This window comes from Crocodylus siamensis, chromosome 9, assembly GCF_052110815.1.
Source record: "Crocodylus siamensis isolate JL-2025a chromosome 9, ASM5211081v1, whole genome shotgun sequence".
Lineage (NCBI taxonomy): Eukaryota > Metazoa > Chordata > Crocodylia > Crocodylidae > Crocodylus > Crocodylus siamensis.
Genome location: NC_143403.1, coordinates 44,564,304 through 44,587,210, shown reverse-complemented (window position 1 = coordinate 44,587,210; position 22,907 = coordinate 44,564,304). Strand labels below are relative to the sequence as shown.

The 22,907-nt window shown below is 52.5% G+C and overlaps 1 protein-coding gene across 2 annotated transcripts in view; it reads left to right on the top strand.

The window, feature by feature from the left end:
• The window catches only part of SLC9A5 (solute carrier family 9 member A5), a 59,600-nt gene that overhangs the window by 23,808 nt on the left and 12,885 nt on the right, over positions 1–22,907 (top strand). For both annotated transcript variants that reach the window (XM_090063113.1, XM_090063112.1), the window contains exons 4-12: positions 509–587; positions 2,206–2,383; positions 2,821–3,041; positions 3,363–3,565; positions 16,192–16,281; positions 16,442–16,512; positions 17,282–17,411; positions 19,785–19,873; positions 22,153–22,279. In XM_090063113.1, coding sequence (XP_089919239.1) covers positions 509–587; positions 2,206–2,383; positions 2,821–3,041; positions 3,363–3,565; positions 16,192–16,281; positions 16,442–16,512; positions 17,282–17,411; positions 19,785–19,873; positions 22,153–22,279 — 1,188 coding nt within the window. The remainder of the gene's footprint in view (positions 1–508; positions 588–2,205; positions 2,384–2,820; positions 3,042–3,362; positions 3,566–16,191; positions 16,282–16,441; positions 16,513–17,281; positions 17,412–19,784; positions 19,874–22,152; positions 22,280–22,907) is intronic.

The window sequence follows — 22,907 nt, the reverse complement described above, 5'->3', positions numbered from 1 at the left end:
GCCTGCCAAGGATCTGAGGCAGAGGAGGTCTCCAAAGCAGGACAGAGGGCTAATACCCCAGCTGATCCCCCTTAAAATCATGACTTCAGATCTGGAGCCAAACACAGACCACCAGACCCTTTGCACCCCGTTCTTGGGAGAGCCCAGCACTGGATTCATTGGGTGATTTTCCTAGGCTGATCTAGAGCAGATGGAGGCATGAGACCTGCCTTGCCTTTTTGTCCCTCATCTCTTTTCCAGGGAACATCTGCACAAATGGACCATAGTAATTGCAACCTCAGAGTCCTTTGCAGGGGGAGTTCCTCTCATCACCCCCAAAGTCTGCAGGTGCAAAGTCTCCATTCCAAAGACTATGAGCGGGGGGGGGGGGCAAGGGGAGGGGAGGGTTGGCTTGCTTTTACTCTTCACAGGATAGTGCAAGCTGGAGACAAGAAGGGGCTAATGGACGCTACCCTCTCCCCATGTCCCAGCCCCTCCATTCTGCTAACAGCACACTTTTGCCCTGCAGGTGCTGTACAAGGTGTTTAACTCCTTTGTGGAGATGGGCCCTGCACATGTCCAGGTCACAGATTATGTGAAGGGAGTAGGTGAGTGTATCTCCAGCCAGTGCCAGCCTTTCTTTCTCTCTCAGTCATACTGTCACCAGACCTTGTTCTGTTCTGCTGGAAAGCCTAGGGGGTGAACATGAACGCCATGTACCTCTCGTGATGGGTATAGAGACCTCACACTGGTAAAAGAAGTTAATAGGAACTGGTAAACTCAGTTACCCCTCATAGCTGCACAGACGGTGAGCAGGTAAGTGGATTGTTGGGTTCGGGGAGGTTGGAGAACAGTGGGAGAAGTACAGCTGGGAGGGTGACCTGGGACAGGGTCATGTGATTGGGTGTAGGTCCAGGCTCAACCCATGTAGATCATAATATAGCATTAGGCAACATCACATTAGCCTGACCTCTCCTGTCTGAGACACAGGTGAACTTGGCATCTGCTAACCTTATTCAGAGGTGTCTGGTTAGTTTTGGGGTGCTCTTGGTGAGATTAAAAACACAGAGAGGCCAAGTAATGTCCAGACCTGTGCACCCTCTGCAGCACTGTGCCCCCATCTCCTCTGTCCCCTCCCTGACCCCAGTGCAGCCTTGTAACCCTTGTGTTGTTATTATCTTTCTCATTTCACTTATTTGTGCTCTTCTCCCCCCCCAGCCCCCATGTTTAGTTTGTTGGTTTTACAAGACTGTAGTGGCTCTGCAGGGAGGGCAGGAGGCTGGGCAGGTGGGCAAGGGGACCTGGAGGTGATGTGAGCTGAGAAAGCCCCAGGTGATGGCTTTGCTTTTTTATTGAATGCTTTTGGTCTTGGAGAAGGGCTACACATTCACTTCCCCTCCCCATTAGGGCAGAAGAGGATGAGTTTTAAATTGTAGGGAGGAGGGAGGCATTTACTTGTCACTACCCACTAGCTGTCACATGGATCCCTCATGCAGCTTGAGACCGTGCTACTGAACTCTGGGAAATGTCCTAGCACAGCAACATGAATGGAGACTGCTCCCTTTTCTCTGCTGGAGCATCTGCATGTGAAACCTCACCCCCTCCTCTGCTGTGCTGTCAGTTCTAGCGGTTGTAGTTGTTCCCTACCTTACTAAGACGGCAAAATTAAACCCATTCCTGTGTTTCCTTTCTGTGCCAGTCTGTGTGACGTGTCCAGGTGGCAGCAGAACAGAGTGTAAGAGGACACCAGTTGCTCTGGGTCGTATTCTCCAGAGGGCTTGTGATCTCGTAGTCAAGGGCTGCATGGCAACCAATCAGCAAGGCAGCCTAGGCAGGTCCCATCTGCAGCCTGAACTTTCACATTTTCTGACCTTGGGGTGCTCTGGCTTCAACTTTGCATTTTCAGCCGTAACATTTCCTTAGCCCTTTATTTGCACTTTGCAGGGAACTGCCTTGGGATTCTCTTCCCTTCTAAATAAGGGAGGGACAGCTGTTCCTGCATGCACTGCAGGTTGGTTTCACTGGCCCCATGATTTGCCATCCTGAGGGGAGACCCTCTGAACCCATGGCTGGGAGTCAGAGGTTGCCCAGGAAGGGAGAAGGGCTCCCTCTGGTGGTGATAAGAACCCCTGCAGTAGACAGATGGGCCTTGGCAGAGGACTGCCTCTGGAAAGCAGGCTGCTGCAGCCTCAGTGCTCAGTACAGCCTGCTCTTGCTCTCCCACAGCCTCCTTCTTTCTTGTGAGCCTGGGAGGCACGGCCATTGGGCTGCTCTTCGCCTTCCTGCTGGCACTGATCACTAGGTTCACCAAGCGTGTGCGCATCATTGAGCCACTCTTTGTCTTCCTGATCGCCTACATTGCATACCTCACCGCCGAGATGGTCTCACTCTCCTCCATCCTCGCGTGAGTATACAGCAGCTTGCAGCACACCTGTGAGTATACAGCAGCCTGCTAGGGGAAGACAGGTCTTCTTCATTGCTTTGACCGTGGGAGATGCCGTGACCTCCCATTCTGGTTGGGGTGCATGTGCCAGGAGCGTCCCGCTGCTACCCTTGCTAGGAGATCTATACCCTTCCCAGCCCACTCCCACTCTGCTCTGTGCCTGGGCTTGTCCCACAGCTATGTGCCCACACCAGTGCCACTTACATGGATTCTGGCCTATAGCTCAGGTGCTGTTGGATGGATGAGAGAGGAGGGGCTAATTAATACTGTGGGGAGTGGTACAGAGACCCAGGGTACCTGCCTGTCAGCAAGGAGGGAAGAGGATGCATCTGTGCCTTGGGCAGTGTGGTGTGGCCCTGCCCACTGGCACCTTTCCCAAGTTCTCACTGCTTTCCCAGGGTCACTTTCTGTGGGATCTGCTGTAAGAAGTATGTGGAAGCCAACATTTCCCAGAAGTCCCGCACCACTGTGAAGTACACCATGAAGACCTTGGCCAGCAGCTCGGAGACCATCATCTTCATGTTCCTGGGCATCTCTGCTGTGGACACCTCCAAGTGGGCCTGGGACACAGCACTAGTGCTGGGCACGCTCTTTTTCATCCTGCTCTTCAGGGCTGTGGGTCAGTCAATTTGTCTGGCACTCACTTGTCTGGCCTGCTTGTGCTAATGCATTCCCCTTTATCTCCTGGTCCCCTTGCTGTGCATTATGAAAGGCCCTAGGGATGCAGAAGAGCCCTAAGAGCATGGGCAAGGCTCACACATCAGTTGGTTTATGGAAGGGTATGTCCATGGCAGAGCGGGGGAACTTGCAGGGGTTTGTAAGAGATCTGCATATGACTGCATCCTTAAGAGCACCCCACTGTGCCAAAGCCCTCCTCCTTTTCCTGTAGCTTGCATAATTCTGCCAGACCCTCAACCCTTTCCCTCCCTTTATCCCCTAGGTGTTGTCCTTCAGACCTGGGTGCTCAACCACTTCCGACTGATCCCACTGGACAGGATTGACCAAGTGGTGATGTCATACGGGGGCCTGCGAGGGGCTGTTGCCTTTGCCCTGGTGATCTTGCTGGACAGAGACAAAGTCAAAGCCAAGGATTATTTTGTGGCGACAACAATTGTGGTTGTATTCTTCACAGTCATCGTGCAGGTTAGTGTGGCAGGGCACTGCCAGTTGTGATACCCTTCCTGGAGAGCAGGAACATGGTGGGGAGCTCACAGCCAGGCCACCTTTTCTGTCTGTAGGGTGCGGGTATTGGAGTTCTCATCCAGAGACAGTTCATGGTCTTGTCCAAGGCATGGGGTGAGGCCAGCCTTTGTGTTTCTGGATTTTGGGCCCTTGAAGTGGTAGGACTGGTGCAGATTGGCACTGGGAGATGGCTGTGGCCTGCTGCTGGGATAGTCTTGCCTCCTTTGTGTCCTGGCCTATTGTGATTCCTGGGGATGGGGTGACTTCTCTCCCCTTAGAGCAGAAAAAGCCTTAAGAGATGTGGCTCATCCCGTGGAACTCCCCAGGCTCCCAGAGTCTTGCTTGGCCTTCCAAGGGCCTGGTTGACCTTCACCTTGTTCACCCTTCTGGTCCCAGCCTGTGCAGGGTCCACACTGTGGCTGGGGATGTGGAGAGCTGCCGTCCTCCCAGTTACAATACATGAGAGGAGCCCAGACCTGGAGGACAAGGCAGGAGAGGAGCAAACAGGGGCAGTGCTGCAAAGCAGCTCTGGCAGTAGCAGCCTGCATTGCCCTCTTTCCTGTGCACCTCTCTCACTCTGCTCCCAGTCTCCTGCTAGTTACACAGTATTCAGACAAATGAATATTTGCTCAAAGGTTGCTAGGCAACCCACCTCCCTCATAGCACTTTCCCACTTGGGGGTGGGGAGTGAGGGTTGGACTTGGATAGGAATGAAGGGACTGGAAGGTATCTGCAGGTTCAGTGAGCCCAGTACCTGCTATGGCAGGCACTGCGTACTCCCAGAGACTGATAAAGCTCTGCCTTCAGAGCCATTAAGCTGTTGTCCCTTTTCCTCCTTCTGGAAGGCTGCTCCAAAATCACACTCCACTTAGACAATTTTTCATTTCCAGCCTCTTTCTGTTTATGGCTATTTTATCCCCACATATTCTTGTGCTAATGTTGCCCATTTGGCTTAAATAGTTCGCCCTCCCTGGAGGTTACCCTGGCATATTTATAGCCAGCAGTCAGGTCCCCTGTGAGCCTTCGGCTGGATAAGCTGCTCAAGGCAAGTTATTTTAGCTGTAACAGGCTCCCTATTCCCCAAACAATCCTCTCAGTACCTCTGCATCTATCCCTGGTTGTCTTTTTCAAGTATGCGTGTCCAGAAAAACACACTGTATTCCAGATGAGGTCTTCATGTTACCTTGTACATAGCCATTAATGCTTGCCTGTCTCTCATGGAAATACCTCACCTGATTCATCCTGGGATTACCTCTTTCATGGCCATATCACATTGTCCCTTTGAATGGCTTCTGGCTCCTGCCTGGCTTCCTGCCAAAACCTCAGATATTCAGCCAGCTGTGCCCACCCCCCAACCCTGGCATCTTGTTCCTGCGTGCTGCTCCCAGAGCCTACCAGACAGGAGATGGTGCCGGCCACATTCTGCTCTCTCCATACCCCACAGTCTAGCAGAGTAGTGCAGTGGTCTGGAAGCAAGGAGCTCACAAAGTATGGTCTCTTCTACCGGTTCACTGTGTTAATAATGTGCCCTTTACTGTACGTTGCTAAAACAAGGCCTCCTTCCCCATGGAGAAGTCATGCAAACTGGAATGGAAGTAAGATCTGCGCCATGACAGACCAAAAGCTGCAAGAAATTGTGAAGTCTGAGTATATGGCCTACTGCCTGTGCAACCCAGCTACTCTTGGTCATACAACTCAGTCCCAGTGGCCTTATCTACATGAGATGCTGACTGCGCAGTCGTTACTGCACAGTCATTTAGTTCTAGTATAAACAAGTAGCAAATGACTGAGCACTAGGCCTGCGTGAAGCAGCTAGTATTTGCTTCAAATTCGGCCAATCTGGGGGACAGCAATTCAATTTGACAATTCAAATCACTGTCCCAAAACAGTGATTCACTGAATCACACAGGCCCCATCCCTCGCCTGCTCTCCCAGCTCCCAGCCCTGCTGGCCCCAGCTCCCAGCTTTTTGAAAAAAAATAGCCCCCACTCACTGGCTCCTGCCAAGCAGGGGGGCAATCCCTGCTGCCCCCCACTGCCCCATGCCACATGGGGGGGCTCTGTCATGAGCTCCCCAACCCCTGCCTGCTCCCCCAACCCCCACTCATGGCTGCCCAGCCCACCCCAACTCCAGCCCTTCAAAAAAAAAAAAAAGGCCCAATTCACTGGCTCCTGCCCAGCAGGGGGTGATCCCCGCTGCCCCCCCACTGCCCCATGCTGCATGGGGGGCTCTGCATGAGCCCCCAGAAGCCCCCAGACTGCTGCAGCAGCCAGGGTTTGGTTCTTTTTCTTAAAGGGCCAGAGCTGGGGCAAGCAGGGCAGCCATGGGGGGGCTGGGGGAGCTGGTGGGGGTCAGGGACCTTGTGGCAGAGCACCCCACGCAACGCAGGGCAGTGGGAGGCAGAGGGGATTGGCTCCCTGCCCAGCAGCACCCAGTGAGTTGGGACTTTTTTATAAAGGGCCAGGAGCTGGGGTGGGCAGGGCAGCCATGTGGAGGGCTGGGAAGTGGGCAGGGGGTGCTTGGGGGGGCTGGGGGAGCAGGCAGCAGATGGGGCCTGGCAGGGGTCACCCCATGGTCCCCTGCCCACTACTCCAGCTTCTCCTCCCCTGCCCCCTATGTACCAGCTCAGAGTCTGGGTCCAGCTCCCTGCTGCAGCGAGCGGGGATTGCCCGAATCGCCAAAGCTCTCTGAATCTTTTCCAAATAGATTCGGAGAACTTCAAATTGATTCAGACCTTTTAAATGGTCTCCTGATTCCATTTGGATTCGGAGGTTCAGCCACCAAATCGGGCTGAATCTCCTCCGGATCAAATCAGCACCCAAAGCTTTGCACAGCCCTACTGTGCAGTAACCAGAAATGCTGTGCAGTAGCATTGCTGAATGGCTTTTGGGTGACTGTGCAGTAGCTTGTTACTACTGCGCAGTAGTGTTGTGTCACACTTCCTGCCACATGACACTACTGCACAGTAGTAATGAGCTACTGCGCAGTCAGTGTCTGGTGTAGTCACAAGCAGTATATCACAGCTGCTTCTCTAGTAGCTGGCTCAGGGGAGAACAACCTGTGCCTGGTGCTAGCTTTTGTAGCTAACTTATTGGTTCAGATATCAGAGGTGTATGCCACAGCACTGTAGTTTAACAAGCTCATCTCTGCTGATTGAGTGAGGAGTTAGAGTTATATGTAACAGGGGCTAGACTGTTAGGGTTTCATAAAACCTATACAATAACATACAGAAGCTACAGCTGAAGGCTGTTCTTAAGGCTGCAAAGTTAAACATTTGAAAAGTGAGGGGATGCCAGAATTGTCTGGCTGTCCACTATTGTTTCAGGCCCCTTGCATGAGGATGCACTAGGACAGCAGTTCCCAGAGTTTTTCAAACCAATATATCATTGTTAGTCTTCAGGATTTCTCATGGAGCATCATACTCCCTCATCATCAAACCTAACGGAAACAGTAACATTCTTAAGTTACCTTCCACTGAATAATATTAATGAGATGGATGTTGCCGCTTCAGCAAAAACAATGGATCAAGACGAAATCAACTCCCAGCATGTTGTCTTGGAGACAGTAGCCAGAAGTCACTGACTTAAAATATCTATCTCCTTTTTCCCTTGAGTGATGTATAGGCACCTAATTCTGTTTGGAAGTTAAATAGACATAGCATGGGTTCTTTGGATATAACTTCACAGGAATGCACCCATGAATCTTTCTGTTTGCTAATCAGGGTAGATTTAGATGCCAAAAAAAATACTTGAAGCAGACTGTATATGAGTTTTCTTGAAAGGGCACGTGATCATGACTTGAGTAGCTTATTTTTCTCAGTGTTTTATTCTCTGAAAACAGCTAATCTATTAAGCTTCAATGAACCTGGAAAGAAACACTGAAAAAAGTTGCTATAACAACTAAATAAATCTTATTAAGGTAGGGGAGCAGGCAGGCATCTGAATTACCTGAGTTCTGATTTCAGTGTGCTTTGGGCAAAGTCTCAAATTTTGCAAGACCCGCCACATGCCAGGAGATGTGTCTGGTGTGGTTGGGTCATGTGGTGGGGCCCAAGGTACAGCACTACTCTGCAGCTAACAGGCCTACTCAGCTGGACACTGCCTGTGGGGATCAGTGTGGTCTGCAGATGATTCACCATAGCCTCATGGATCACTACTGTGTTAGTACACAAGGTGAAACCCTGACCCCACTAAAATCACTAGCAGTCCTCCCATTGACCTAACTGGGAAAGAATTTCACCCAGTCTTTCATTACATGATCCCACACATTATTTTTCCCCTGGGACAGCTGCCTTGTGCAGGGTCCAGTATGGGTTGTGAGAGTTCAGCTGAGGTGTAGGCAGCTGTGCCTGCAGATAGACTCTAAGGGACAACTAAAGGGTCAGCAGATTGGAGGCACAGGTTACCTGATCATTAGGTTGGGGTCTAGGTTGGTGAAGATGGGACCAAATTTCAGTGGAGCTGATGGGTGAGATCCAAGAGTCGTAATCCATGATGCAAGCCAGAGTTAGGAGCCAAGGGTCAGAGAGCTGAGTTCAAGGTCCAGGGATAATCCCAGACCAGGGTCAGGGAAGCCAAGCAGAGTCAAGATGCCAGGGAAACGAGAGAGCAAGGCCACTACCATGAGATCCAATATCAGCATCAGGACAGCCAAAACCAGGTTCAGACGTTAGGAAAGCCAGGGATAATTGTGAACACAGGGCTTGCCAGAACAGACTGGGGCTTTGTCAAGGCCGCCTAGAGGCTACAGATGTGCTTATAAAGGGCGAGTGGTACTTCTGGCAGCCAACCTGGCTGCAGAGAGTTGGGGCAGTTGCATTAGCCAGGGATCAGGGGCAGGTGTGATCACTCAGGTGTCTGGCCCAGCCAGATGTGCCTGTTCAGACCCTGACATGTGTCTGCTCTAGGCACTGGGCTGCTGCTCTGTATTTTTTTTAATTCTCGTTATACAGTGTCCCATGTCTTACTGTACACCAGCAAACACACTCATCTTGAGGTGCTGCAAGCACCACCCATTCCCTGCACCTTTCCCCATGACAACTTTTCAGAGGCAGTTTCACATTGTCAGTACTAAGAGGTGCCACCACACTGAACACAGAAAAGGAGGAGGCAGTGTGAGACTGAATTAACTGTCACAGCACAGAGCCCAGGACCTGCTGTGCAGACTGCGTTATTCATTTTCATGACTCAGCCACATTATAAATAGAGCTATTACATGAAGTTAGGTTCATAGAGAATTTCTACCAGAAGTCCCTCACCCAGTGTGGTACCACAGAGTGGTACAGGCCCCTGGCAGTAAACCAGGCAAGCAGATCTCAAACTATCCATGGCTGTGGCACTCAGGCCCTCAGAAGTGGATGTGCACAGGGGTGGGCAAAATATGGCTTGTGGGCTGGATCCAATCCACCAACAGACTTGATCTGGGCTATGGCTGGACAGCTGCCAGCTCACTAGATCTAGCCCGTGGGCAGATGGCAGCTTTGGCTGCCATTAAGTGCCAGATGGGCAGGTGGGGTTGCTTCTGCCCAGCAGCATCAGCCCTTGACACAGCTACATCAGCTGTGGACCCAGGTGGGGCTTGGATGTGACCCAGGTGGGAAATGTATGTGGCCCTTGACAGGTCCCTATAACTCATTAAGTGGCTCTCCAGCAGAAGTAATTGCCCACCCCTGATCTTGCAGGTATTATCACTTCTCCTGAATGCACTGCTCCCAGCCTGGAGTTGTGGGAGGAGGAAGCTGCTTAGCAAGGCTTGATCTCTGTGCTTGTTCTCTGTTTGGTTTCTGTACTTCAAAAAGTCTTGGGATTAGGGTTTGAATTACACGTCAGTTCTTGGTGGGGTTTCAAGTGGTGGCAGCCGGAAGCCAGAAGAAGCCACTGGTGCTGCCTGAGCTGCTTAGAAAGGCATGGTGTGGGTCAGGGGCTCTCGTCTCTTATGGGGGGCTCATGGGGGGCTCAGTCCTACACCTGAGGCCCTGCATAATTCAAACCCTGGTTGGGATATAGGTTAAAATAAGCCTGAGTAGGCTTCAGCCCGCTTGCGGTGGTTTGGCTTTTGTGCCTCCCAGGAGTGGAAAAGTCAAATGTGGCCAGCAAGTGGCACTGTAACTTAAGCAAAACGGTGGTGAGACATCTTCCTTTGTGAGTTCCTCCAAGTTTAATGGGCTTGAAGAATTCATGGTTTCATAGTTGTTAGGGGCTGGAAGGGACCTTACAGATCATCAGGTCCAGCCCCCCTGTACTTGGGAGGCAAGGCTGCTGGGGTCAGATGACCCCAGCAAAGTGGATGACTGCACTGCCTCTGGGGGAGCCTGTTCCAAACCCTCGGCACCCGGCGTGAAGTTTTTCCTTCCATCTAGCCTGAAGCGATCTTTAGTCAGCTTGTGCCTGATATTTCTTTTCCCCCCCAGGGGGCCTTGATGAATATATGCCCTCCCCAAGCTCTGAACTAAGTCCCCCGAGTCTTCCCTTTTCCACGGTTAACAGTCCCATGTCATAGTTTCTAGGGTCGGAAGGGACCTGAGTAGATCATCTAGTCTGACCCCCCGCCATGGCAGGAAATAATACTGGGGTCATACAGCCCCAGCAAGATGTTCATCCAATCTCCTCTTAAAAACCCCCAGGGTAGGAGCCAGCACCACTTCTCTTGGAAGTTGGTTCCAGACCCTAGCCACCCTGACTGTGAAGTAGCGCCTCCTGATATCTAACCTAATCCTACCCTCTGCCAGCTTGTGACCGTTATTCCTGGTCACTCCTGGCGGTGCTCGGGGGAACAGGGACTCCCCCAATGCCTGCTGACCCCCCCTGACTAGTTTATAACAGGCCACAAGATCCCCCCTCAGCCTTCTCTTTTGGAGGCTGAACAGGTTCAGGTCCCGTAGCCTCTCCTCATAGGGCCTGCCCTGCTGCCCCCTGATCATGCGAGTGGCCCTCCTCTGGACCCTCTCCATGCTGTCCACATCCCTCTTGAAGTGTGGCACCCAGAACTGGACGCAGTACTCCAGCTGCGGCCTGACCAGTGCTGCATAGAGGGAGAGGATCACCTCTTTGGACCTGCTCGAGATGCATCTGTGGATGCATAACAAGGTACGGTTGGCCTTCCTGACTGCCTCTCCACACTGCCGGCCCATGTTCATCTTGGAGTCAGTGATGACTCCAAGATCCTTTTCCGCCTCCATGCTGACAAGAGGGGACTTCCCCCACCTGTAGGTATGGTGCCGGTTGTTCCTCCCCAGGTGCATCACCTTGCACTTGTCTGTGTTGAATCCCATCCTATTCTCATCCGCCCACCCCTGTAACCTGTCTAGGTCTGATTGTAGCCTGTTGCATCCTTCTAGTGTGCCCACATCCCCCCACATCTTGGTGTCATCAACAAATTTGAACAGGGTGCTTTTTACCCCCTCATCCAAATCACTGATGAAGATGTTGAACAGTGCGGGCCCGAGGCCCGAGCCCTGGGGGACCCCACTGCCCACATCCTTCCAGGTTGAGAAGGACCCATCCACTACCACCCTCTGGGTGCGGCCCTCCAGCCAGTTGGTGACCCAATTGACTGTGTGGGTGTTGACGCCACAGCCCCCCAGTTTCTTAATGAGAATGGGGTGAGAGACAGTGTCAAAAGCCTTCCGGAAGTCCAGGAAGACTATGTCCACTGCTACCCCTGCATCTAATGATCTGGTGATCTGATCATAAAAGGCCACCAGGTTGGTCTGACAGGACCTGCCACTGATGAACCCGTGTTGGTTGCCCCTAAGCATGCAGTCCCCAGCTGGCCCCTCCTGGATGTGTGCCAGCATAATTTTCTCAAACAGCTTGCCTAGGATCGAGGTGAGACTGACTGGCCTATAGTTTCCTGGGTCCTCCTTCCTCCCCTTTTTGAAGATTGGAACCACGCTGGCCCTCTTCCAGTCCTCTGGCACCTCACCAGAGCACCACGAGTGCTCATAGAGCCGTGCCAGGGGTCCTGCAATGACCTCAGCCAATTCCTTTAGGACTCTAGGGTGGAGATCGTCCGGGCCGGCTGGGTTAAACACATCCAGCCCATCCAGAAGCCCCCTAACTAGTTCCACGCTAACCTTTGGCCCAGGTGTGCCTCCCCCGGGGCCCAAGGGGGGCCCAGCAGGGAGGTGGCTGCTCTGGTCCCTACTTAGGAAGACAGAGGCAAAGAAATCGTTAAACATGTTAGCTTTGTCGTCTGGTGTGACGACCAAGTTTCCCAATGCATCCTGCAAGGGCCCCACATTACCCGGGACCTTCTTTTTACCCCCTACGTATTTAAAAAAGGACTTCTTATTGTCCTTAATCTGAGAAGCTAGTCCCAGTTCCATCTCTGCCTTGGCCTTCCTGACTGCCCCCCTACATCCCCGAGCAACTGCCAAATAGTCATCCCTGGTGATGACCCCTTCCTTCCATTGGGTATAAGCCTGCTTTTTAGCAATGAGACATTCCCGGATGCTTTTGGTGAGCCATGGAGGCTTGTGTGCTCTCCTGCTCCCTTTGATTCTCGTTGGGATTACCTTCCTTTGTGCTTGGAAGATCGTCTCCTTAAGGAGCAACCACTCTCCTTGGACATCTGGCTCCCCTCCCCTCTGGGACCTCAGCGCATCCCCAACTATCCTCCTTAGCTCGCTGAAGTTTGCCCTTCTAAAGTCTAGGGCTGCTGCCTTACTGCGTGCCCTTGCCACCTTGCGCTGGATGGTAAATTCCAGCAGGCGATGATCACTGTCGCCCAGGTGGTTGAGCACTCGCAGCCCCCTCACCAAGTCATCACCTGTGGCCAGCACTAGGTCCAACAAGGCGTCCCCCTGGTGGGGCTGTGCACCTCCTGGGTTAGATGGAGGTCCTGCACTCTGTCTAAGAACCTACGTGAGCGGTCAGCCAGGTCTGACTGCTCCTTCCAGCAGATATCCGGGAAGTTCAGGTCCCCCATGACTACCACTTCTTTAGCCTTCACTACCTCTGTGAGCTGACCTAAGAATTCCTGGTCAAGCTCTTCCCCCTGGTTGGGAGGTCTGTAGTAGACCCCCACCATTAAATCTCTCACCCCTCGACTGCCTTGTAACCGTGTCCTTCAGCCTCTCCTCATATGACTTGGTCTCCAGGCCTCTAATCATGCATTTGACCCTCCTTTGGACTCTCTCGAGCTTCTCCACATCATTCTTGAAGTGTGGCACCCAAAACTGGACACAGTACTCCATTTGCAGTCTCACCAAAGGTGAGTAGAGCGGGAGGATGACATCCTTTGCCTTGCTTGAGATGCCTCGGTGGATGCATGCCAGTGTTTAATTAGCTCTGCCAGCTATGGCATTGCATTGGTGGCTTGTGTTCATTTTGTTGTCAATCATGACACCTAGGTCTTGTTCAGTTGTGGTGTTGGCAAGTGTAGCACTGCCGAGCCTGTAAGTGTGTTGTGGATTATTTCTCCCCAGATGGAGAACTTTACATTTCTCTGTATTAAATGACATCTGGTTGAGGTCTGCCTACCCCATGAGCCTGTCCAGGTCGGCCTGTATTGCCACCGTGTCTTTGAGTGTTACCACACTCCCTCATAGTTTGATGTCATCAACAAACGTTGCCAGTTTGCTCATGATACCCAAGTCCAAATCGTTGATGAATATGTTGAAAAGCACTGGTTCAGGTACTGAACCCTGAGGTATGCCACTGGTCACCTTCCAGCATGATGACTCAGTTCTGTCAATCAATATCCTTTGGGTCCTGCCATGGACCCAGTTACCTAGCCACTGGACTGTAAAGTAGTTGAGGCTGCATTTCCTCAATTTAACCATGAGGACATCATGGGAGACCAGGTCAGAGGCCTTTTTGAAGTCCAAGTATCAACCTCATTTTCCCTATCTAGGTGGCGAGTTACCTGATCACAGAAGGAAATGAGTTTGGTCTGACACAACTGCCCGTAACAAAGCCATGTTGGCTATCCTTCACAATACTCCCTTCCGTTAGCTGTTGTATGCTGGATTCTTTGATCATTTTCTCCAGGATTTTACCAGGGATTGAGGTTAAACTGATGGCCCTATAGTTCCCTGGGTCCTCCCTTCTCCCTTTCTTAAAGATAGGTACCACTCCTGAGTGCCACGAGTCTTCAGATAACTTTGCCATTGGTCACACAATGACATTGACCAGTTCTTTTAGCACTCCCTGGCGTAGTTCATCCAGTCCTGCTGACTTATAGATATTTAGCTTTTGTAGGTGTTCCCCCACAAGATCCTCACCAACTGTGGGAGGGTTGTTACTCCCTACCATGATCATCCTGTATCCTGTCAAGCAGGCTAACACCTTTGGACTGGTGGAATACCAGTGTAAAGAATCCTGCTTTTTCCCCCTCTAAATCCTTGTTCCCTGCTTCCCACTGAAGCTTTCTACACCTTCATTTACAGCTGGAGACTTCACAGTGGGGAGACCCACAGGCAGCTGTTTTCTTTTGGAGATGTGTGGCAGAACTGGACAAAAGCTCTTCCTGTGCAACAGATGGGCCAGATGAAATAGCCACTGTTGGGGTGTGACACCCCAGGGATGCCCATGGGTCCCTCCTGTTTCACAGTATGGGAGTGAGGAGCAGTCATTACACCAGGCCACATTTAACACTGGTGTGAGGAAATGATCTCCCCTATGGCACAGATTCAAGCTCTAAAACTCACTGTGGCCAGGACTGTAAAGGAGTCAAGAGGAAGGGGGTGTTTGTGGGGGTAACATGAGCAAGTGCCCAGAGCTCTAGCAGACAGTACTGGCAGGTAGATAGATCCTGCTGCTGAAGGGTTTGAGGCAGTCTCTGGGAAGGAGGAATCAAGACAGGACTGGAGTCTGCTGCTGTGGGCTCTTCCTTGGACACAGTTAAACTTGGCTGTTGCCAGAAACAGGAGGTTGGGTTGGCTGGGCCTCAAGTCAGATGCAGGGTGGTAGTTTCTGTTCTTTACAGTCCAGACCTCTGTGCTTGGAGCTAGAGGAGTAATTCAGCCATAAATGACTCATGCCTCTTCAGACTGGCGGGGGCATGGCAACAGCCTGCAGGTGCTGGCAGTGGTGTTAGCAGCAGGGGCATGGTGCTGGTGAGTGAGGACCACTCTCAGACAGCCGTGGTGATGTTGGTGGCAAGGGCAGGCCGAGCAGGGAATGCCTGCAGGCAGCTGCAGGCGTGGTGGTGGGGGGGGGAGTGGGAGCGGTGAGCAGTGACCGTCTGCAGAGGCTGGGGGCAGCATCAATAGTGGCCAGTTTGGGGGGCATGTGTTCCCCTTAACCATTGCCTTTGAACTCAACAAATGGTATCACCTAGTGGGGACAAAGCACGTGTTTTACCTGTGGGACAAGCAGCAAAATGGGTAGAGGCTTAGCTTCAGAGTTGGTACTGAACAGCCTCAGGACTTCACTCTTCAAGCTGATGCCGAGGGGACACCAGCCCAGTGGAAGGGTTCTGGATCCACACAGCAGCTGCTCTTTGGGCCATCACTCAGAGGTTGCTTCTGCAGAATCACCAATGGGCTGGGGTGGGGAGGGGGTATTGCTGGAAATGGAAGAGGCTTTGTCCAGGCCAAGCCTCTCAAATACATACCTATAATATAGGATCCCAGGGGATTCCCAGCCTGAGAGGGACATTTGGAAGATGTAAAGAGCCTCTGTTCCAACAGCAGGGGCTGCTTCCTTGCTCCATCCCTCTGGGCACATGGTGCTTCAAAGGGGATAAGTTGGGGCCATGGCTCTGAGCTCAACTCACAGAAGGGTATAGCAGAAGCACCCCTCAGGGAGGAAGCACCCTTCAGGCCCTGGCTAGCGGCAGTGGGTAATGAATGTAGAGCAGGTTACTGCTCATTTATTTTGCTTATACAAGTATTAAATAAATGCACGGTAAGCATTTCACAGTATCTGAAGTGAAAGATAGTAGTATAACACCTGCAAGGCTCGGGACACAATATTAGACTGGTTGGAGTCCTGTATTATGCCCTTGGTATTACAGCATAAAAAGGCCAGCCTCCCACCTAGAAACAACTCATTAATTACATCAAAAAGCATGGCGGGTGAGACACGTGGGCAGATTGCCCTGGACAGGTGGGTGAGCTGACATAGTTATCAGCCTCAGGACCCATCACAAGGTCAAAACATAGGCAGCTCTAATAGGCATTTGGCATTTCAGCCCCTTCTCAATCACCACTTTTGCATCCCATCAGTCCTCCATTCACAAAACCTGGTGTCTCTCTTCCCCTCCCCCATGTAACTTGGACTTCACTGAGCCACCAGAATGGGAATGGAATCCAAGCCAGAAATGCCTATAGCCTTGTGCCCAGAGCCCTTTTCAACAGCTCTAACTTATCTTTTCTCACTCTGTTTTCCCAGCATCACTTGCTTCACTTGTATTTTGATCGGTTAAGCAGAAACACTTGCTGCCCCTGTATTTTGGCCACCTCTGTGCTCCAAGCATGTAAAGGCAGGGTTGCCCAAGTACCAGGAAAAAATTGCACCAGCTGGGGCTAGTGGGATGGGCTCAATATGCAGCTGGCGGCAGCCAGCAGGGCCTGACTGAGTGCTAACTGTGTCCCAGCCAAGGATGCCCCACCACAGACTAAGCCTGTTCTTCTGTTGCAGGGTCTGACCATTAAACCTCTAGTAAAGTGGCTGAAGGTGAAGCGGAGCAGCCATCACAAACCAACACTGAACGAGGAACTGCATGAGCATGTAGGTACCAAGAGGGCACAGGGGGCTGAGGGATGTGCTTTCTGCCTCCAGATCATGAACCACCCCCTAATGTCCTCAGCTGATAGTTTTAGGCAATGGCCGTTGGCCCTTGCTGCCCAGGGTGCAGCATTTCTATTGCTCTCGCTTTCCCTCTTTCAAGGCCTTTGACCACATTCTGGCAGCAGTGGAAGATGTTGTTGGGCACCATGGTTACCACTACTGGCGAGACAAGTGAGTGACCACATGCACTGGAACCACCCCCAGTCCTTCACACAGGACAAGTGTGCATTACACAATCCTCAGCCCCTCAGCCCCTTGTCCCACTGTTTTCCCCTGCTCCTGCACTGATGGTAAACAGGTCAGCCACAAGGCAGTGCAGTGAGGTCCATGGTGACCTGCATGGGCTTGACAGAGACCTCTTGCTATGAGCAGTCTTGAGAGACAGGAAGGCTCTGTGCTAGGTGTGTGTGTGTGTGTGTGTGTGTGTGTGTAAGGCAGGCCTGCTGTAGGCGTCCATCGTTGTAGGGGGGCGCATCTTTCAGCCCACAGCACTGCTGGGAACAGTGACATGCCTTCCCCAACTCAGCTCCTTTCCAGGCATTTCACTGCAGTGGCTGACATCTTCCCCTCCTTCAGAACAGAACTATCTTCCACCAGCTGCTCTCAGCTCTGCTCCTTCTCTAGTGCCTGCAGTGACTGAATAGTTACTATCTCCTTTCAATAGTTTTCACACCTCCACTGAGCTATCACTGCTCACCGCCCCTCACTAAACTGTCTCTGCTCCTGCCAGGCCCAGCTGGGAATGGCATCTCTGTACCTATTTCAGTTGTGGTTTTGGTATTTGGCTGGGAGCTGGAGAAGACTCTTTGTTTGACTGGTAAAACCCTTTCATCTTGGGGTGAAAGGGGCTGGTGCTGGGGGCAGTATGCCCTGTAACGCCAACTGTCTATACATATGCTGTGCATATGTGAGATAGAAGTACCTCCTCATCTTATATCAGGTGGGAACAGTTTGACAAGAAATACCTGAGCCAGCTCCTGATGAGGAAATCAGCCTACAGGATCAAAGATGAAATCTGGGATGTTTACTACAAGCTAAACATCCGTGATGCCATCAGCTTTGTGGACCAGGTAAGTGTGTGACATGCCAGCAGCTACCACATGCACTGGGAGTGGCTGCCTCACAGCTCTGGTTGGGAGCGGGACGCCATGGCTCTCAGAGCTTTGGAATCAGCTGACCTTACAGTGCGGCTTTCTCTGTCTTCTCCCCACAAGGATTATTGTAGAGATCCCTGAGGAACCAGGACAAGGGAAGCCAGTGCCTTGGGCTGCCCCCATGGTCATTGGTGCTCGACATTTTATCTGTGGGAGAGAGCACAAGACTTCAGATACCACTGTGAGCCCCTGGTAATCCCCTGGCAGACCCCAGGTCCTAGGTGAATCCATGGGGGCTGCTTTGGGACTTTACAGCAGTCTGAAAGACTTCCTGTGCTCCTTAGCAATGCTGGGGGTCTGGTTTAGTGTTAAAGTTCACATTGCCAACTGCACCACGGGCCCCTTAAAGACCTTCAGCTCCTGGGCTGTGGCCTGCAGTGTTGCCTCAGGGTCTGCTTGAGATCAGGCTGTGCCTGTCAGTGCTGGCAGCCTGAAAAGTCAGGCAGCTGTACATGATCCCACAGTGCTCTTGCCCATCCATTAGAGACACTGCTGAGCACTGGCAGTGCCCCCGGTCAGGTCCCAGCCCTTTCTCATGAGTCCAGAGAGCACCAGGTACTCTGTGCATTGGGGAGTTGGCTTTCCCAGATCCTGCTTTCCTCTCCATGGTGCTCCAGCATCCAGCTCAGCTCTTGCGTTCCCCACGGGCTTTAGTGCTTTGGCTGGGGGAAGGAGCCAAGGTCTGAACAAGGGGTGTCAAGACTGTGTCACCTCTCTGAACAGCCCAGCCACTTGCATCTGACAGGGCAGCCACATGAATGCGAACAAGAATGCCCAGGGGCTGGTATCAGAAATGGGGCATATTCCTTGAGAGGCCATGAAATCATTGTCAGCATCTTGCACAGAGCAGCCAGTGCTACAGGCTAAACACCTGGCTCTCTGCATTGGCCCAGCCCAGCTCATGCCCCAGGTAGGGCCTTCTCTTGCTGTGTGGTCCAGCCACACACATCTCTTCCTGCTACCCCAGGTTTTTCCACAACACAGCTTCCTGCCAAGACCTGTTTCTGATCTTTCCCTTTCCCAAGATCTGGACCACATGAGAAATTTGCACTGATTCACTTAGCTCGCCTTTGAATCAGCCCAGCCCCCCCTCCCTTCTGCTCCACCCTGACAGTGATCCTTGCAGCTGAGCTGAAATGGATTCCTTATCCACCTGGGCCAAGCCCAACTTCGTTTACACCTGTTGCATGTGCTTTATATGGGTGGGACCAGTGTTACCCACCACATAAACAGTTGCAACTCATTCATCCCAGCTCCAGCTAGCACCAGAATAAATGTCACACCCTGTGGCTGCACTTGGACATGTGTATTACACTGGATCTACACCTGCTCATCCCTCCAGCAAGGTGCAGAATTCCCTCCAGCCCTTGGCTGTGTCTCTTAAATCCTTCCACATGCATGTAGCACAGACTGGAAAGGCCCTCCAGCCTTTGTGCTGGAGAATGTGAAGATATGGGAATGGTCTGGGCCTAACAGGGATTTCCCTTGTGTGGCAGTGGCTGGGGGCTATGGGGAGGGGCTGCAAGCTGGATGCTGTTGATCCTGGGCTGGGAGTGGGGTGGCCCCTAGGAATGCTGCTTGCTAGCACTAAGAGGCTGTTGTAAAGGATTCTCCCCTGGATTCAAAGCTCCTGGGGCCATGGTAGCTCCACAATTGCCTTGTTGTATCTGCTGTGGGGTGGGCACTTCCTTGTCACAGTTCATACAGATCCATTGTAATGTGCTCTGGCAACAAGGGGCCCAGTCAGCGCTGGCTGTGGAGGTGGCTCTGTTATGCCCCCCAGAAAATGCATGGCGCCTGCCTACACATTTCACATGGCCATCAAAGAGCACTCTGATGGCAATAGTGCCCTAAAGCATTCCCTGCCCAGGGCTGTCTAGAATAAGCTGCTCCCCCCGCTAACAGGAGAGGCTTTGTGGGGCAGCTGTGCCCAGCTATGATATGGCTAATGCAGAAGGACCTGGGAGGGTGCATCAAAAATTGGGGCCTAGGAATCTGCTCCTGCAGGAACAGCCCAGGGAAAGCACAGGACACCAGCACAGCTCCCATCACAGAGCCGATGTAGAAACCCCTCTGCCAATACAAGGCCTGGACCATGCCCAGTCCCTTGAGATCTGAAGCTTCTGCAAAGGGATAGACTTGAAAGAATACTCAGGTTTCAGCATTAAGACCCAAGATGGGTCACTCCTGCACCCTTTGGCAGGGCTGACACTGAGCAGCCAGCTGGCTTCTGCTGCCAGAGTGCAGTGGGGTGCTCTGATGTGCATTTGAATCTCTTGCTCCCTGCAGGGTGGCCATGTGCTCTCCGCAGCAAAGCTCACACTGCCCTCCATGCCCAGTAGGACCTCTGTGTCAGAGTCATCGGTCACCAATCTCCTGTGAGTATGTTTCCTCTCAGTGGGTGGGATGGGCATAGGGTGCTTCTGGTAAAGTTCCCTGCTGCAGATTTACCCAAAAACCAAAGGCCTCCAAGACCCCTTTGCCTTCCCCTTACCAGCTCTTGTGGTATGGCCCTGGGCAGAAGGGAACATGCTTCAGCCTAGGAAGAGAGGTTTATTTTGGGGGTGGGGGAGAGTGTAGACTCCAGGCTGTGGTTGACATATTCTCTCCCAGAGTGGCCAGCTCCCCTCATGAGGTTGAGATTCTGGGCGCACGTGTGGCTTGAGCACAAGGCTCTGCAGTTTCTTGTATCCAACCTCTGCACAGCTTGCTATTAGTCACCAGGTACTTGGATTGGCAGCTCCCACACCTCCCTCCTCAAAGCTTTCAACCCCAAACCCATTCTTGACTGCTCCACAGCCAGCTCCTTTTCCATATATTCAATAACAATACATGCCCCCAGGCCTCTACAGTCAGGCCTCCCACAGCCTCAGCTATATAGGGGTTTGCAGTGGTAGTTGAGCAAGCTTTTCTCTAAGCTAATTGAGTTTTTGTGTGTGGCTTTCCCCTGTTTTCTGAGTATGTCTTTAGCTATAGGCAGTGTGTTCACTCACGTTATCCATCTGTGCCTCCCTGAATCCCACACATACCTAATACTGGCCTAGCCCCCACACAAACCCACTGCTTCATCATATCCCACCACTGACTCCCTCTTTTGGCCAGACCATTTCTGGGCTGCTTTGCTATTGTTTCCAGCCTCTGCTCTACTCTTGAGTGTTGATGAATATTACTGTGAAAAACAGAAGGAGGTCAGGGGCTGGAGAGTGAGTGCTGAGCTGGGCTCTGGGGGTGTTAATGTAAGCAGGCCTATATGGGAGGGAGGGGAGGCATGGAGAAGCACACAGGGGATGGAGAGGGGCTGTGCAGAGGGCAGTTCACGGGAGAAGTGGGGCTTTCACTGAAAAGGTCCTGCTTTCCCTTCCTAGGTTCTCGGGGAAAAGAGGCAATGGGGGCAGATGGGGAAGGTGGCTGAGAAGGATTTGTGTATGGGGGGAAGAGATCTGTGGGGAGCTATAGGGAGGAGGGCAGGGGCTGAGTCGCTCTATGCTAAAGCATTATAGCTTCATCACAACACTGCTGCCTGGGGCTGTGGGGCTGCCAGAGCAGCAGTGCAGTAGGAATCATTGTGCAGGTGAGGAATTCAAAAGTCTAGGTGGTTGCTGGCTGCCTTTGTAGAGTGGAGTTAGGTTAGGATGACCCGACTTGATCCAGTGGCTGCTTCAGCTGGTCTGGGATGCACAGTGCATGCAGTGTGGATCCTGGAGTGACGGTGATGCATGTGGTACCCACCCTGGCAGCACAGGTGCCTGACTGGCTGGAGCAGGAGCTGTATGCAATGCAGTCCCAAAGGTGCCAGGGGAGGTGCCATGTGTGATGCAGTCCAGCCAGGGCAGCCACCATGTGCAGCTCAGCAGCTTCTCTGGCCAGAATGCACTGCACGTAGGGCCTGTTCTGGCCACCTGAGATCTGTGCTGCATGCAGCATGGGTCCTAGACTGTCTGGAGCAGCCACCAGATCAGGTATGCTGGGGGAAGCAGAAGGGGAGGGAGTCTATGAGCCTGGTCCAGCCCACAGACTGGCTCCAAGCCACTCATCCAGCCTTCAGGGCCAGATGAGTTTGACACCTCTGCTCTCAGACGTCATTTGGGTCCTGGTTTTAGCTGCAGCTAGTCTGCAATGGATCTGTCTCTGAGTGAGGCCAAGTGTGAGCAAGGTGCAAACCCCAAGGTCCTCTTGAACTGGGTGTCACATGCTTGTGTGAGTAAGCCCATGTGCATGGATATGCCTCCCTCCTCACAGGGGATTTTTTACCACTAGCCTTTGTGCCAACAGACAGCAAAGTGTCAAAGGCAGCGCATTGACTCTGCTCTGCTTGGGGAATCACCTGCTGTGTGATGACTATAGGAGAAGTAATGGTATGCTAAGGTTCCCAGGGGCTGCCACAGTGCTGCTGTCACGAAACCACAAGACCTCCATACCTCTTGTGTGTGCCAGGAGTTCAGATCTTGATGGGATCAAATGAGCTCTTCAGGTCTGTGCTTGCCCTGCAGGGCTGTGCTGGCCTGACACAGACCTTGCTCAATGACAGCTCCAGCCCTGGAGCACACACAAATCTTGCCAGTTGCTTTTGTGCTAACAGACAGTGAAGGTACAAAGCCAGGGCTTTGACTGTGCCTCAATCGCCCTATGCTGAGCACTGTGGCCGTCTCACACACAGGAGGGAAAGTGGCAGCGGAGCTCGCCTGGACCTGCAGGTGATTGATACAGTACGGTGCCGGCGGGATAAGGAAGATGCTGTGATGCACCATGTGTTACGTGGAAGCCTCTACAAGCCACGCAGGAGGGTAGGCATCCCCCAGCCTTGCCATCCTGCACTGCAGATTGAACAGTAAAAGCATGGGAACACAGAAAGTCACTTAACCACTTGTAGGTGCCTCCAAAGATCCCTGGGCATTGGGTTTGGACTCCTGATCATTGTCTGTAGCAAGGGTGGGCAAATATTTGGGCCCACAGACCAGTCAGCACCCTCTACTCACTACATCCCTGAGCCCACATGCCCTGCAGCTCCTCCCTGCCACTACCAGCAGCACACAGTCCCAGCCCCAAACCTGGTCCACCCCACCTTTCTGGGCAGCCCAGGTGGCAGCAGTGGCTCCTGGCTGCCACCTCCACTTAACCCAGGGCTAGGCAAAATGCAACCCGGGGGCTGGATGTGGCCCACCAGGCCATTCTGTCTGGCCCACGAGACCCCTAAAAAATTTAGAAAATTAATATTAATCTGGCCTGGGCTGCCTGTCATGCAGCCCTCAATGGCTTGCCAAAACTCAGTAAGTGGCCCTCTGCCCAAAATAATTGCCCACCCCTGACTTAACCCCTGCTCCATGGTACTGGCAGGGACCCACTTGCACAGCCCTGACCCCAGCCTGCCCCATGCTTGTTCCAGACTCAGCCCAGTGGAGTGGACCAGCTCTG